Below are 17934 nucleotides of genomic sequence, written 5' to 3' on the forward strand. Positions count from 1 at the left end.
TGTCAGTATAAAAGATGCTAGCTCATATAATCATAGTTTTGTTTTGTACTTGCAGCTCAGAGAAGCAAAAAGGAAATGTTTAATTGTATTTGTCAGCAATAGAAAATAATCTGCTGTTGATCAGCTTTGTCCTTCTCTTGCAGTCACAAGGACAGGGCATCTGTAGGCCATGTTTTAGAACTCTGCAGGCTACATTTGGTCTTTGGGCTGCATGTTGAGCAATCCTCACTTAAAACCTACAAAGCAATTACCTACAACGTGCTCGAAGATGAGACCTTCCAATCTTGTAAGATTATTTGGTGTCTGCTGGTTGCACTCTTAAAACACAATCACATCATTACATTCATCTAAAAAACCACCATAACTGCGTTTATCGTATTTGATCATTGACCCATGAGAATTCTGCTTCATGCTCTTCAACCTGCTTCATAAAAAAGGACAACTCTGGAAAGCAGCACTTCTTATCTTGTGTAAATAACTGTGAATGTGCAGTGTGTTAAAGCACAACAACAATAAGTGGGCACAGATAGGAACATGTGTTGACCATTTAGGAGAGAAAAGGTATTGATTTGCTTCTTTGTGTGCCCAATATCTTTGTGTAAAAGAGCAGGTGGCTGTAAACACGGATGTAGGTGTATGTGTGTCTGTAGCTATAGTTAGTTTTTTTGAGAGAGTGTTCCTGTTGGAGTTATTGGAAAACCAACTGTGTATAAAGCTTTTCTGCTTTAATCTTTTATGCACCACACTTGGGTTTATGTGGGTTATTCTCTCTATGCATTCACTGTGCACATCCAAGAAATGCCTTTCCCGAGTAGAAATGTCACATTTGTAAATGGTGAGGGAGGGTGTTTATGTATTTAATTGTTTTTAAATGCATCAGTAGTTCCATAGAGATTGTCAGTTTAGGATTCTACAGGGTTTGTTTTATGGGATGCTGCTTTTTCTTTGCATGTCTTTCTGTTATTGTGATATTAACAAGAGAAAATGCTTTTGAAAAACTGGTAGTTAGTCACTGTTAGAAATCGTTATTAACCAGATCCTGTCCTTATCAGCTTTTGCTGTTACAAAATATGTTTTCTTACATGGAGTTGAAAGAGTGCCTTCTCCCAAGAGTGCACTTCAGCTACAGTTTAGAGCAATCATGTTGGTTTGGCTGCAGTTCTTTTTTCTCTCCACATCTTCAGCCACTTGTTCCCATTTTTTCCCCCCTGCATTGATTCCCACAGTAAGGCAATTCAGAGGACTAAAGTGACAGAAATGTAACCCAGAGAATAAATGTGCCTACTGCTTTTGCAGAAAAATTCATAAGCGAATACTTTGCACTTAAATATTTTGGTACTGAATCTTACTTTTTATCTCTGTAATCTATGCAGATTTACAGTATGTAATTTAGGAAGAGTGGTGCACATTTGCATTTAGATTTCAAACTTTTCATGGCTATGTCTTATGGGAATATTTTTGTACTTAGTACAGCTTTAGAGGAAGAATATTCATTGTACAGCTTCAAAAAGTGCTGACCTAAGCCAGGAAATATTGATAAGTTGGAACATTCAACCATATATAATCTTCTTTGTATGTTTGCATTAGAAATAAAATCTTAAAATCTTCAATTAGATCGATCTTATGTCATATCTCTGTTATGTCTGATCCTCTTGTCTATGTGTCCTATGCAAGTCTGTGCTGTGTGTGGCTGCTGGACTTAAAATGTTACCTGAAGCCCTTTGTAAATTAAAGGCCTGCTCCAGCCTACTCATTTTTATTACCTGAGTAGTCAGTGAAAAGAAGGAGGCACCTCAAAAGAGCGGTTTGGTCCCACGTATCTTGGACACCTGTCTTCGAGAGACGGAAGTGCCCTCTGAGGGCAGCCCTGTCTCTTGGCCATAAAAGACAGTTGTGTGTTGGATCAGATGTCTAGCAGGCACAGGGATGGAGTTAGGTGAGGTGAGCTGGAGAGTTAATGATCTATTATTCAGTTACAGGGGGAAAGATAAAATTGTTTTTATAGAGCAAAAGGAGAGAGATAGCCACTAAAAACATGAATAACATATGGCTGTAAAAAATAATGAAGTGGGGAGGAAGGGAGTTAAAAAATGTAATAGCTAAGATTGCTTTTAGTTTTTGTTCAAAAATGCATTGTTTAAGATGTCATTGAAAGACTTTGTTGATCCTATTATTTCCAAATACTCTGATGCAAAATATATTTTCTTTTTGAGTTTTAGGATGTTGCTAATTCAAGGTTGACAACATGGGAATGATCTGCATAAGCATTTGCCTATTTTACTCTAATTTCTAATTTTGCAACTGATTCCTTGAATTCTGTTTCTTACACACACTGCAATGGCAGAGGAAGCGAAGCATCTGCTTAGTAACCAAAGGCAAACTATGATTTAGACTGCTCTAACTGTGAGTTACTGGCAAAGAAGCAATTTTAGTTGTCAGTGGGTTTCAGCAGAGGTCTCTTTAAATAATTTATTTTGCTCCTATAAAGAAACAACACAAATAGAAGATCCCAGGAAACAATGGCGGCAAGAACAAGAGAGAATGTTAAAAGATTACCTTACAATAGCCCAGGATGCTCTCAGTACCCAGAAGGAACTGTACCAGGTGAAGGAACAGAGACTAGCACTTGCACTGGATGAGTATGTACGGTTGAATGGTGCCTACAAAGAAAAATCAAGCTCTCGTACAAGCTGTAAGTACAGTAGAGAATACAATGTAGCTTCTTTGATCTCTGCCTTGCAGGGGATCCTGTTTCTCTTTAGGATAAGTTTTCAAGGTTTGCTAGGACCTCCTTGTATTCTGGCCTTTTTAGAGTTAGCATCCCTACATTATTTATTTATTTATTTAGAATAAAGATATTCTGCTGGAGAGAATCCTCTTCTCTCTGATATAACTGAATTCCTTTGAGCCACGATTTAGAGCAGTTGGCTCTGAAATGTATTTTGTCATGCAGTTTGTTGAGACAAAATTTTGCCAAATCTACGTTCAAGGTGAGGAGGATCTCCTGCCTTCCTGGCTGCCTGCTGAAATGACCCTTCAGGGTTGACAGGTGTCTGCAATAGACCAAGAAGGGAATGTGTTGCTGATTTATAGGAACAGCAGACAATAATTTTGTAGCCTGTGTGCTGTGAGCAGGGGTAGAGTATAGATGCAGGTTGTTGTCCTGGCCAGGGAATCAGCATCTGGAAAAGCACTGTCAGAGGCCTGTTATTGGATAAACACCTCTGTTAGCAGTAGTGTATGAAAGGAGCATGTACATCTGTGGAAGAACTGAGTGCCAGATCTCTGAGACTTCTGAATAAATCCTCTCCTGAGATCTCCTTAGAAATTACAACTTGCAGGAAGAAAGTGATTGCAAGATGGCTCAGCTAGAAGAATAGGAAGATGGACCAAGAAATAGGAAGTCAGGGAGAATATGGTTCTACTTAAGGATGCTGGGATAAGTAAAGGAGGAGAGATACCATATAGTGGTGGAGGGGGAAAAGGGGAAAATTTTGATTATTCAGTAGTTATTGCCGTGCTGCAATGATGACTGCTCTATAAAAGGCAGTCACTTTCAAAGCATTATATGTTTTTGAGCACATTGTAGGGTTTTGATCAATGTGGATTCATCAGGGAAGGGACTAATTAGTGATCTAAAAGTACTTAAAATATTTGTCTTTTTTGTCTCTTTTAAAAAAGTGTTTTCAGGCTCTTCATCAAGCACAAAGTATGACCCTGACATTCTGAAGGCTGAAATCTCCACTACAAGATTAAGGGTGAGAGTCCTTAACTCATGTTCATTTGGATTCTGTCTGTCAAGTTTATGATTATACAATAAGCATTGCTTGAACTAGCAGATTTATCTTGTACCCTGGTATTGAAACCTCCTAATAGTCTAATTAGATACCATTCAGAGGTTTAAAATTAATTTTTAAAGCTGTCTCTGGTGCTTCCAGATAACACTTTTTAAGGAAACTTTGACAGATATTCTAATTAGATGTAGGTTTAAATAAATATGACAATTATTTTCAATTGTATGCCTTTGTTTTCTAAAGGAAGAGTAAAAATAGAAAAGTAGTAGGTTAAGGTGAGCTGCAGCTAGATGACTTTTTACACAATCTTTCTTCTGTGAGAAATGCATCATTAGCTGCTTGAACTGCCTCAGAAGTTTCTGTTGGTTTGAAAAATATTTTTCAATAATGGTGTGAAACCCCTCTGTTATGTCAAAATGCAGCAGTTCAGATCAAGGATGAAAGTCTGTGTTTGGATTTTGAAATTGTTAATGAACACAAATCCATTATTTGGTCAGCAGTGTTCAGTACAGTTAGTAACAAACTCCATAGAAAGAACTTTCATTCACAGGCTAGTCCCTAGTGAATTTCTCTTGGATAGGGAAGAAACGGTGTGCAAGACATTTAAAATATCTATGGGGATTTAATTTATTTCAGCTGTGGCATATAATGCTTTATGGATAGCCTAAACTTTCTGTAGTTAGTAATGAAAAAAATACATCAAAGTCTGCATGTTAAAAAGATAGCACCTCACAGCACAGTTCTTCCATGTGGGCTGAAATACAGACCCCACGGGAGCAGAAGCAGCACAAGTGACAGCATTTGCTCAGCTCTTCCTTTGCCCTCTCCTGGTTTGTGCACAGAGCAGCACTCATAGAAGCCTCAGAGAGTAACATCCTCCTTCACCTGCAGTAAGAGTTGTGATTAGGAATCTAAACAATTTATGTCTGAAAGGAACTGTGGAATAGCTCATTAAACTTTAAAAACCCAGTATAAATGATGTGTGATGGAGTGCACTCTAAAACTCATGTCTGGATGTTGCCCTCCTGACTACACCTGTTTATCCTTACCAATCTCAATTTGTAGTCCCTTATCCATTAAGGCAAAGGGATGGTGATCAGTAAGGGAACTTATTCAAATGCTGGGGGTGGGAAGAGAAATTTTGTAAGCTTAGTAGGGGGAATCAAAGGTAGTAAGGACCTTATGAGGAACAAGAAAGAAGAAACAAGGCAATAGCTTCTTTCTAAAATGAATGGAGCAGTAACAGATGTTTCCTTTGGCAAGGCAAGCACCAGTATATTTAGGAAATGGATGGTGTTGTTGAAGAACTAAACATGATGAAATTTAAATATAGTCATCTACTTGTCAAGAGGGGAAAATTCAGGCATGGTCCTGTGCTCACTTTTTCCCATTAGCATTGACTGCAGATCTATAAATTGCTCACCAAGGTGAGAGTCAGAAATGTTTATCACTTTTTGGAGGTGCTTTCCTCTCTTCATTGTTTCTTGGAGTCACGGAGCCTAATATCCTGCAGGTTCCTGGTATATTGGCATTGCATAGTCCTGCATATGTGCCTAAAATAGGTGACCTGAATCTTGTCTGCAGAGTTTAGAAGGGTGCAGTCCAAGAGTATCTGTGTCAGCATAAAGTGTGTGGTCATCCAAAGCCACTGGATATGAAAACTGAGCTAAGAAAAAGTGGAACCCTGTGATGCTAGGGCTGGAAAGTGGTTGTCATGGAAGATGGCAAGAGAGGTATGGCTGTTACCACAGTTTACCCTTATGTGAATGTTGGAAGATGCTTGCTAATACTCCAGCTTTGGGCATTTTGCAGTATATGCATGCATGGACTTAATGAGAAACAACGTCATTAGTAAGCTGCCAGCCAGCTACTTAGATTTTACACTTTTTTTAGATCAGTTGTACCTAAACATATTTCTGTGTCTGACAGTATCTGAGGCTTACTGGGATCATCAGGTTAACGGTGGCTGGAAGGGGAAACAGCATTTGAGGAAGGTCTGATTTGGCCTTTGGCCTTTTCCTTGTGTGTAATAGACGTGTGTGGAGCCTTCTGGATACATGAACTGCCTGTTGTGCAATAGGTCATGGAGAAAATATGACAGAAATCAGACACCTGTTAAATGAAATAAGAAGGAGAAGAAATATTTTTCTCACCAGACTAAAACTGAGGGATCACATCCTGCAGTAGGCTTTTTGAGTGGGGCCATTTGGGGTCTTAATTAGCAATGAGCAAGTAACTCAAACAGCACAAAGCATATGTGACCACAGAAAGTTTATGCACATGCAGCAAGTGAGTAGGAAATGCACCTTTATAAATAACAAGGGGTGGAAGGGCTGGGGAAGGTGACCATGTTGTTCTAGTAGGACTTGAGTGCTGGAATAGAAAGAGGTTAGCACAGGAGCCTGCTTGAAGATGTGGTTAGGAGTAGGAAAGAGAGATCTGTCAGGTGACTGAAGATGATGTGCAGAAGCAGTAGGAGGGGGGTGAATGTTAGAACAAGTGAAGAGTTGTGAAAAAGCAGGAGTTACGTGAAAGTTTTGAAGGAGAAGACAAGGAGCCTAAGAACAGTTTAATGCAGGGATGATGCAGTAAACACAGAGACTATATTACGATGTAGGTCACATCCTCCTAGGATAATGCACCCAACTCACATTTCTTGATAATGAAATGATGATGAAGTACAGCAGAGGACACTCAGAAGATGATCTTGAGGAAAAATGTAAGAGTCTATGAGAGATGCAGTCCTCTGAGTTGAAATCAAGTATGCCTTCTGTTATTAATATAAATACATGTTTCTGATCTTGAGAGGGAAAGGTTTAGCTATTTTGTATTTTTCAGAAAAATTCAGACTTGTTTCATATTTTACACATCACTTTAGCTGGAACACAGAGATGATATCTGTTCATTTTCCTTAACCTTGATCAGAACACTTGAGAAATTATTCTTGGAGTTTTCATACTAGTCAAGGAGAAAATAGCTGATGAGCACTGAATGTGTACTTGGAGAAATTGTCTATTTGTCATGATAACTATTCAGTATGGTCAAAATAAAACCAGTTTTTTGTCAAGTAAAGCAACTAGTGATGATAGTATGATAGTTTCCGAAAGCCTGAACATAATCCCTCATCAAGAGAACAGATTTTGCTTTGAAGAAAATGGAGATTAAAAGCATTTTATTTCTGTCACAGAAAATACATTAGCCAGAAACTGCAAGCTGGAATGTCTAAGTATCATTCACAAACCCCTACAAAGACTGAGTAAATCATTAGTTATTTTAGAAATGTAAAGCATTTTAAGTCTTTTGGAGAGCTGCAGCAGCTGCTAATGCTGAGCACTTTAAGTTACCTGGCATGCTGGGAATCATACTTTTTTTTTGTTTTGTTCTTTTAAATTATTTTTATTTGAAGAATATCAGCAAGTAGGAAGTCTAAGGGGATATGGATACAAAATATCTTAAAGGCATATTTTGAAATTAATTTCAGTTAAAATGGTCTTAAGTTCATGATATTAGTATAATAAATTTTTCAAGAGTTTAATATCTGAGGAGCTTATAAAAACAAGCTAGAATTTTACAGAGATAAGTGACAGAATTGGACTTTTAGCTTTTCCTTTTTTCACCTTAATGATTGGAAAATTAGAAAGCCTAAAATATCTGGCTACTATGTAGAGTGCAAACTAGCCAGCTGTGCATGTATAAATGCCAAAATCTTGGACTCTACACTTGAAGGAGGCATTTGTCTCTATGGGTATGTTGATGATTAATTTGTGTTTAAGTACATTCATTTTTAGGTGGTTCCTAAAACTTTGTTTCATACATTTGGGAAATACGACATTGAAAATTAAATGGAGGATTTTTTAATTTAATCTTGATTCATAAGTATTTTGTAGTATATTAATTTCTGCTGACATCTCAAATAGCAATATTAAGGCTAAGAAGCAATTGACCATGCGGATTTAGGAAGAGTAGGGAATATTTTTCCAAAGACATTTTTATTAAATAGACACCTGTATTTGTTATTCGTATGTCTTTAGTGATTGTTTTCTTTGGATTAAATAAGTGTGAGTTATATATTTAGGGATCCAGTGTCTGTAAAGCTTTAAAGGAATGGATGGTTCCTAGGGGAAAAAAGAGTCCATTTTGTCTTTTACCGTGCAAATGACTGAACAGCTTCCAGGAATTATAAAGTGAAAATATAATAAAACTAAAAGTAAACAGACATGTCCCTGTAGGACAGTTGGAATGCATGCTTAACAAGTGAGAAGTAAATTACTTGTTAAAGTTCTCTCAGGTTTAATAACACAGTGTGGTATCAATACAAATAAGGAATGTGATTTAATCTGCCTGTGTCCCTTTAATACTAAAGCATGTTGCCCATAGACATCAGGAAGAGATAAGATCCTTTTTTTTTAATGTGTGTCAGTAGAGCAATTTACTCTTCTTCTCTCATCTGATGTAGTGCATACTTTAATTGTTTAAAGCCATGTGTTACATCGTTTAACAAGAGGAATTTTCTAACTCTTGCTTTGATTTAACACACAAGGTTAAGAAGCTGAAGAGGGAGCTCTCTCAGATGAAGCAAGAGCTGCTGTACAAGGAGCAGGGCTTTGAAACACTGCAACAGTGAGTAAATGAAAATAGCAGAAACTGACTTAATTCAGTCACAGGGTTTCTTTTCTTTGGCATGGAATTGAATTTGTTTTATCTGAGAGAATTATTGTGGAGAAGAATGAGAATCTAATAACTCTGTTAGGAAATGGAAAATCTGTGGATATGGCAACCCTTTTGTGCAAGTATTAACATAAGAAATTTGTCTCCCCTCTTTTTTTTTTTTTTTTTGTCATGAGGTAGCTTGTGTTGCAAAGAGGCAGAAAAAAGGGCAGTGGTCAGGGGACCCAAGGACAAAATCAGCTGTTTTCTGTGTCCGATTAAATTTTTTTTTTAAGTTTTGAAAAGGTACATAGGTCTTTCTTTCCTCTTTCCCCACCTATGTACTCAAAAGAAAGAGAAAGGTGCTGCTCTTGGAGGTACAAATGGTACACAACTCTGCAGGGTTGGAAATTAGTCACAATTTGAGGATTAGAGACCCGCCTTTTTTTGTTCCAGTTGCTGGGATGCCTGGTGTCCAAAGGGCTGATGCTGAACCGGGTGAGCTTTCTGGGTATTTAACCAGATAGATTACTAGGGAATTAATTTTTTTCAGTCTAAGAACTCCCTGCTGCTCCTGCCTTCCAACATTAGGCCCTAAAATACTAAACATTACTGGAACTGTCACCATAAAGAACTAGCTGCACAGGAAACCTTGCTAACAAGTGTGTTTTCTTGAGCAAAGTGAAGAGGAATTTATTAATGCTAGCTGTTTTCCACATTGTGGTACGTACCCATACATTAAGGATACATTTCCACAGTAAAATGCTGAGCTGCTTGCCCTTAGTAGTTCCAGTAGCAGAAGCAATCCTCAGCACATTAGGAAGATGCCAGTTAAGTCTCTATTCTCCTTCATTTTGACTAAAACAGAAATGTAAGATTTGCCTGTTACTTAAATATATACAGACCAGCAAGGATAGTTGATTGAATTTAACCATGAAACAGACCTCATTCATAGTAAAATTTAAAAGAAGAAAGACATATTGATTCTAAAGCTTAAGGTAATAAAAACTCATGCTGCTGTCCCAGGATTAAAGGTTAGCCAATCATGCTGGTTTTATTATATTAATTCAACAATGAAGTATTGTTTTAAAGCAGCTTGCCCACAAGCCATTTTGATAGGAATCCAAAGCATGTTTCAGGAACTGTCAACAGCATTCCACAGAAACACAATGGACGTTTGTTTTTAAAATTCAGTCAGCCACTTTCAAACAGTACTAATCCCATTAATTTAAAACAGGATGATGGAATATCTTATATATCAGAGATCCTTCTTGTCTATCTTAATTATATACAGAATAAAGCAGTAGCAATTTGAATGTGGCATGTCATATTACTAGACAGCATGTGGTGTATTACCCAACCGTTCATTCATGATCCCAATTGTTGGTGTATCCTGTATCTATTTGACCTTAGCAACCTGGTAAGTTACCAAAAATTGAGAGTTGTCAGACAGTAATAGCCTGCCTATGAAAGAGTTTGAGGAACTTTCAAGCTAAAATAAGTATGTCCTTGAATAGGAATGATTGCCAAGTCACAGAGGTATTTTCCTTACACAAATGCAGTTTAGTTTTCACAAAAACTGGAATGTAGGAAAGGAGAACAGACATGCTCACAGCTTTACAGACTGCTTTAGAACTTTGATATTTTTGTGTCTAAAACTTTAGAAAAATAGAATACAGTTACAGGTGTTTTGTGCAAGTTGCTGTTCTTGCTGGGGATGCTCATGATCACTTCTGGTTTGTTCACTCCTCACTTACAAGGCTTGTTAACTTCCAGCAGAGATGATGGATGATGATAAAAAACAGAAAACCAATTGTATTATACAAGAATTTATTCTCTACTAAATGCTTGATTTTTATCAAGATGGCTGTTGGTTGGTTTTAATTTTTGAAGCACAGCTGAGTAATTTTCATGATGCTATGAAATACTCTTAAACTAGAGACCAGAGAAATGTGTAGTTCTTGAAGGAAATATGGAAATACTAAAATGAATCATCTTTTTTTTCTCTAAGTTTAGGGTAGCCTTTTATTACTTTCAGGTTTCAGTTTCTAAAATCATTGGTAGTTCAGGAATTTAGATTCAGGAATTGTCCAATCTATGACATATGGTAATAATTATCCAGAGATTTTGTGAATAAAGAGAGCCTGGTGACTGGCTGAGCAGAACAGCTGTTCCAGACAGTTAATGCCCAGGATTAGAGTGAGCTAGAGGGAAGCTGAGACAAGAATGGTGCTGGTTATGTTTCTGCTCAGAAAGGCTGATTAGTGCCGAGAAGCCAGCCTGTCTTCCTGTGTCCCATTGTGGCTTTGGGTGGAAGGATACTACTTGAAATAAATTCTCCTTCTCTTAGGAGCACAGTTATTAGCATGAAAGGTGTATCCAAAAGCTGCTTTATGCTGCAGAGAGTTATGGTGGGAATGGGAATTTTGACAGTATTGTCAGCAATAACTCTGTGCTCCTTGTCATTTTTGCCAAGGATTAAATTGTATTTGAATGGAGATTTCAATGTCATTTTTCTTTTCCATGCCTGTTGAAAGCAACGGTATCTCACCTTCTTCCCTTCTGTTCTCTAACTCTGCTTCTGCCTGAAGTAGAACAGCAGAGACATTAGTATGATTTTCTCTATCTGCTATAAATATTCTGTCTTTCCGCAGAATTGACCAAAAAATGTCTGGAGGCCAGAGTGGGTATGAGCTGTGTGAGGCCAAAGCCATCCTGAAGGAGCTGAAGTCCATCCGAAAGGCGATCACTTCAGGCGAGAGAGAAAAACAAGATTTAATGAAGGTATTTTGGTTGGTTAATGGAAGTTTTGTGTGGATTTGTTTTAACATGACTCATTTCCCTGATGATAAATACTTCACATTTTATACTTTCAAGGGATTCTCAAAACTCTTTGGGCCAAACTAGTATTAAAATTAAGTTTCAGATGCAGAAACTGAAGCCTGTGACATTCCTAGATCAAAAACATCTCTGTGCCAGAGAATATAGCTTTTTTTGGAACTTGAATTAAGGTACAATGCATATGTTACCTCTAAAGTACAATTTACAATATTAAGCGGACAAAATTGATATATTCTGAGATGCCTGACCATTTTGTAAATCAATGAAAGTTTTCCTAAAATAAATTTTCCAGTTTCCATATTTGAAAGCAGATTTCCTTTTTAGTTGTTTTTTTTTTCTTTTCAGCAAAACTCATAATTGGTTGACAAATTAAAAAACACAAAGTCCCAAAACAGACACAAACCCAAATGAGTAGCTTTTACATTTTCACAGGTGTTGGTCACCCTTAGTGTCACCTATGAATGGCTTGATTAAAAGGATGGGTTGCTTAATTTGAAATAAACCCAGAATTTTTATCATGGAGTCTTTTATGTAAATATCAGTTGGAGATAAACTGGTATAAACATGGTAAAGTGCAAAGGAACTTTAATGCCACTTTCTTTCTCTAATTCCTGGACAGAGTCTTGCAAAGCTGAGGGAAAAATTCAATGTTGACCAAACCACTGAAACATCTGAACCAGACTTGAGTTCCAGCTCTGTAAACTCACAGCTGTGTTTTCCTAGACAAACTCTGGATACAGGGTCTCAGACTGACATTTCTGGTGAGGTGAGCTTTTTTTCATTTTGTCCAGTGTAAAGAGAAATTGAGGAAGAATGCTACTGTTAATGGAATTGGAATCAAATGGCTGTTTGCTGTTGCAGATAGCATATATATGTATACTTGTTTCACAGAATTTCTTAGACTAACTCACACTAGAATTACTTTTCTGATTTTTTACCCTTGAATTTTAAATCAAGATTCAGATGAACTTTATACATCTGTCACAAAGCATTTATGAAAATCTGATTTAGTCAAATAGTTCCAGTACAGTGACGATCAGGAGAAGTGGACAGTATTCTTTTTGATCTGTCTGTAGGGTATGTTTCACCATACAGACCTATTAAATATGAAGATGGTTTTTTTTTTTTAATTTTCAGGAAAAAAGATCTCAGAATTTAAAAGCACAATTTCATTTCACACAGCTGAAAAACTGTTCATGGAACTACTTAGTGATTAGTGTTCAGTGATTTACTAAAACCTTGTTTCACTGATATTATATTTTATATACACAGAAAGCTGTTTAATTTTGATATCTTCTTTGAAGTTCTGCAAGCTAAGTTTGTAAGAAAGTGTACAAGATTTTCCACACAAAGAGCTTGTCTATGTTTTGTAACAAATTTATTAAAGTCTAACTTTGAAATGCACTGACATAGTTCTAAATTCTGAGTTCAACAGAATTCATAGTAGATCAGAATTTTCAGTGCAGTTGCTGCAAGAAGTCTTTGAAAAGTAAAAAAGTAAATTCTTTGAAAAGTAAAAGCTCTGGCTTTACTGTGATGGAATATTGGCACTTGATAGTACAGTAGCTAAAAATGTGTGAAGTGGCTCAGAAGAAAACAGCACTGTTTTGTACAACTGAGTAGATGAGAACTGAGCATTTAACAGCATGTGTGGGGCTGGCTGCAGGGGCAGGGTGGTCGTTTTATTTTTCTTTAACTTGTAATTTTTCTAGCCTCTGCCTGGGTTTTGTTGGTTCGTTTAAAAGCTTTGCACGGTAACGAGGCTATTTTTTTGTTTGGTTGGTTTTGTTCCCTCAACAGATCGGAGCAAGAAGTAGATCGAATTTAGCAGAGAAGGTCCGACTCAGTCTGCAGTACGAAGAAGCCAAGAGAAGGTAACGGGGTCGGTGGGAGCGTGTGGCCGCAGCGCCGGGCCGGGAGGCGCCCGCTGCCCGGGAAGCTGCCGGTACCGGCGGGGCAGGGAAGCTCCTGCTGCCCGGGAAGCTGCCGCTGCCCGCAGCTCCAAGGCCGGGCTCGCAGCGACATCCAGCGGGCGGCACCGCCGCGCTCCCTGCCGGGGACTGCAGCGCTCGGGAAGGCTGCGGCTGTTCCTTAGCGCTAAACTGGATGTGTTGTGAAACAAAATTAAAACATTGACAAATTACTGGCTGTTCCAGGGTTAAGGGAATAGAGTGAGCTGGCTTTCTGAGGAAAGCAGTCGCCAGGTTATTTATGTCCATTATATCCTTCTTCAGGATCATAATTTCACTTTACTATACCACTGAAGGCTCATCAGTTTTAGAGTTGCTTCAGACTTCCAGTGCAGATTTAGTAGGCTTAATTATTTCTTTTTTCCCCTTGGGACTTTATATAATTTAAAAACTTGTTATCGCTATGGGTTGGCTTTTTTTTTCATTAGTTTAATTTGAGGAGGAAAGAAGTCAGGAACGGCTCTGCTGATGAATGTGGAATGCCTTTCAAATAAAGTTCTGTGGTGCTTGCCCGTGAAAGTGGTGCCATCTTGATGAATTGCCACAGCACTGAAAAATGGGCATCAGAAAGCAGAACATTCAGGGTTCGAATGACATCTTCTGGTGCACCAGAAGTGCTGCATAATACTGGGCCAAGATTTACCATCGGGATTGTAATCCTGTGTGGTATTGTCGGCAAATTATTTGTCAGATATTCAGAAGTCGTATTGCTTTTGTTGTGGAGGTTCTTTGTAATTTAAGGGAAAAAGAAATCTAAGCACTATTCCAAACTCAAAGTTTTAGGTTTTTTTAAACTGAAGAACTTAGCAAAGCAACAAAATAAAAAAACAGGGTTCTTCCCCAGATGAAAACTGTGCCTAGACTGCCGTTTAATCTGAGATTTAAATATTATTTCAGTTGGAAAACTGTGACATGATCATTAAAAAAACTACAAAAATAGAGCTGCGACTTAGAAGTACCAAGTAACGGCTTAGTTGTTTTTAAGTTTCAAAGGCAAGAGTCTGCATGACTGGTTTTTTGCCTCATTTCAAATGTATACTTCCTCCTACAGGGTAGTAGCTACCATCCTTACCAGTAACAACAGTAATCCTTTATATGTTCATCATGGATCATAAAACCCCATTGTATAATCAACGCATTCGTCAGAGAACACCAAGGCTATTGTGTTTGTTCAGTATTGAACATGTATGATTTTGGCTCAGAATCATCATGTACATAACGTTAATTGTCAGGTGGTCACTTAGATGGAGATAGGTGGCATTGTTTCTCAGGCATAATTGATCCAAAACCTGATCACCCTATGTTTTGGCTGTGTCTTGATAGCAAGAAGTCCCAGCATTGCATTTTAGCTTTCTTCTGTAGAAACAAGAAACTTCCTTGAAGTCAGTTTGCCACTTCTATCTTGGGGTGTGGGGAAAAGAGAAAAAAGGAGAAACAGTACAGTGCTCAGAGTATTGTAGTACTGGAGTAGTTAGTATTGGAGTATTGGAGAACTGCAGCACAGGATCTTTCTTTCTCACAAATTACTTAGCCAAGAACATGGGTTGGAATTTCAATGTATGTAACTTGGAATACTGAAGATACATACCAGTTTGCACATGAAGTTCAGTGCCTAATTATACTCCTCTCCCAAGTATTGTGGCCAATGTAACCATCACTGTAATTTAATAAGTGTTGACCGTCTTCTCTGAAATACTAAATGTGCAAATTCTCAATTTTGTGGTAAAATAGCTAAGATGAAGAGAGGATCTTGTAAAGAGGATCTTGTAAGTGAACATCTCTACTTGAAAATGATCAGATAATTTTGTACATTGCAGATTTGACATTGCTTAGCCATCAGAATGTCTTGAAGAGGTGGAGTGTTCATAACTATGCTGAATTCAGTTGCAATTGTTATTCAAAAGGATCTGACACAGCATGCTGACAATCCTATCCTGAAGTAGTGAAGATCTGGCTAATACTCCTTTCTGGCCTGTTGGGGCATCCCACCCTTAAGGGGGAAAGAGCACCCAAGATTCATAGATGCCCATGGTCAAACAGGAATGACAAAAGTCAAAGAGTCAGTAAAAACTTATGGCCTTGTGTCAGTAAATTATACACACAGCCTGGAAATTGGGGTGTCAGTCCTGACCTCCTAGTATAAACAAGTGGTGATGGATTTTGAGTAGGGGGTAGGATGAAATTGGAAAGGGAGAGAAAAGAAGAAAGAGAGTAAGGAAACAAACAAACATCACCAGCCCTGGTCCCAGCATTAATCCATCTGATGGGTGTCCAAGGTCCTGGGATGCCTGTGGGGGTACCTGTTTATAACCAGGCTTTCCCTGCCCTGCAGTTACATTTCTCACTTTCTATGCAAATTAGCTATCATGAGCAATCTGTTCTTCCAGACCTTTCTGGAAATGGGTTGAGGGCTTCAGGAGCTTTGGAGGTCTTGATTCCCCACCCCTACTGCAATGGGAACAGCAGTGGCACGAACTCACCATTGAGTTCATGTCTTTTCTCTTTGGGTAGTTACTATTGTATTGCCTTTTTCTTTAATTGCATAGAAGAGCAATGCTTTTGTCTTAAGATTTGCTGAAGTGAGCACCTTGCTGTGGTGCACATTCTTTCACCATGGCTGTGTCTGTTTCTGAGGAGCCATCAGCCTCCCACAGCATAGGAGAAATCCATCATACTCATGAATGAGTAAAGCATGGTGCCACTGCTATGTTACCAGACTGATTGCTTTCAATAAAGCTTTTAATAACATTGTGACTTCTACTTGAACTGGAATAGGAGCAACTAATTTTTAATGCATATGCATGTTGCTTCTGGCCTCGATATGTGGCCTGATTCTCTGGCATAGTCTGCGTTCTTATGAAACAAAACTAAAAGTAGGGCCTTGAGTATAAAATGTTATATCCTGATATGCTTCAAAATACTGAATCACTTCTCTCTTTCCTGGGCTTTGTGTGCTGTGCTGGACTCAAGTAAATCTGCTTTGTTTTATTTTAGCATGGCTAATTTGAAGATTGAACTCTCTAAGCTAGATAGTGAAGCCTGGCCTGGAGCACTGGATGTGGAAAAGGAAAAACTGATGTTAATCAATGAAAAAGAAGAGCTTTTAAAGGAGCTCCAGTTTATCACACCATGCAAACGGACTCAAGACGAGCTAGAGCAGCTAGAAACAGAAAGGAAGAGGCTTGAGGAAGAGCTGGTGTCTGTGAAAAGCATACCCAGTCAAGCACTTGCTGAAAGGTAAGTGGTTGCTTTTTGCTAATATTAAATGCTGCTTTCTGCAGTCTAACCTTTGTAGTCACTGCAGACCCTGAGCTATGCCTTGATGGGCTGTTTTCCTTCAGTGACTGTTCTATGTAGGTCTTAATTAAATTTGTTATTAGCCCAATGGGCAGAGAAACAAAGAAGTCTTCAGTACTGTGAGAGAATGTGAACACCCCGTATCTGCTCTGCAGTATCAGTTGCTCTGCATTTGTTACCAGCATGAAAATGCCTGTGACAGATGTTAAATAACTGAGGAATGTCAACACACCAGCAGGAAGGCAATACATCATTCACTCATTTCTGATAATAGCTGTGAACTGTTTGAACTCAGGTTCCAAAGATTATCTTGATTGTTGCAACATCTGAAGCCTTTCATTGTGAGTTTTATTACGCACAAAAACGCAACCAAAAAGTTCAGATGAGAAGGATAGTTGCTGCAAAACTTTCCTAACTTGCTGCTACCTAACTAGTAAGGGAAGCTACTCTCACAATAAATTGGTTTTTAGCTGTATTCAGAGTTTGAGAAAATCAAAGCTGACTGTCACAGATGGACTTTTCATCAGCTCGAAGTGGAAATAAATTTAGGGGCACCTCTAGCCCACATAAAATGCAATAAACACAAAATGTCATTGTGTGTATCAGTGCAGTATGCCTTACTGAAGTAATACAATCAGCATTGTGTGGCTTTCTTACTTCCCTCTACTAGGAAACACCTGCTGGTGCTCCAGTGTGCTGTATGGCCAAATCCCTGTCATAGGATTAGAAGCTGAGTCCTAAATTGTAGCTGAGTAACAAGGAAGTTTTTTTGCTTACAAACAACAAGTGCAAGATTTCTTTAAACATTTTTACACTTTGTAATAGTTTAAACTGCACTTTATTAATAATCCAAATATGTTTTAGAAGAGGGGAACTGTATTTTCACAGGAGAAGCTACCTAAGGTAAATTAAATCTAAGATTTTGATAATATGCTGTTGTATAGCTAAATCTTGACTCAAGCTATAAATAGGTAGCTGGTGTCTGAATTTTGTGGTTGGGATTTGCTTTAGTGCAGAGTAACTTCTGCACCTGACTGTTTTCCCATACATACATGTCAGGTGCCAAACTTGGAGTACCAAGGGCAAGTAAAATTGTCTCCCATTGTCAAGAAGAAATGAGTTTTCCATGTGTAGTGACAGAATGAGTTGTTAGAGCTTCCTTTTTCCCCTCTCTTTTCCTCCAACTTTTTTCCTTTGATTTTTAATCCTGAAAATATGGAGTGTTTGGGCTTTATTTCTTGAAGTTAATGTACAGTATGTTGTGCACTGCTGGTTGAGGTAGCACTCACAGTGGCTTCTGCGTTGCTTTTTTGTTATTCCAGTGAATCTCCAGTGAATTTCTGGCTTCAACTGTTTATATTAAAACTGTCTCCTTTGGTGACTTC

The 17934-nt window shown here is 38.2% G+C and overlaps 1 protein-coding gene across 2 annotated transcripts in view; it reads left to right on the forward strand.

The window, feature by feature from the left end:
- The window catches only part of WWC2 (WW and C2 domain containing 2), a 96167-nt gene that overhangs the window by 45088 nt on the left and 33145 nt on the right, over positions 1–17934 (forward strand). For both annotated transcript variants that reach the window (XM_059844576.1, XM_059844577.1), the window contains 7 exons: positions 2489–2692; positions 3682–3758; positions 8335–8414; positions 11096–11225; positions 11902–12048; positions 13083–13156; positions 16247–16489. In XM_059844576.1, the coding sequence (XP_059700559.1) occupies positions 2489–2692; positions 3682–3758; positions 8335–8414; positions 11096–11225; positions 11902–12048; positions 13083–13156; positions 16247–16489 (955 nt within the window). The remainder of the gene's footprint in view (positions 1–2488; positions 2693–3681; positions 3759–8334; positions 8415–11095; positions 11226–11901; positions 12049–13082; positions 13157–16246; positions 16490–17934) is intronic.

Source organism: Haemorhous mexicanus, chromosome 4 (assembly GCF_027477595.1).
Source record: "Haemorhous mexicanus isolate bHaeMex1 chromosome 4, bHaeMex1.pri, whole genome shotgun sequence".
Classification (NCBI taxonomy): Eukaryota; Metazoa; Chordata; class Aves; order Passeriformes; family Fringillidae; genus Haemorhous; species Haemorhous mexicanus.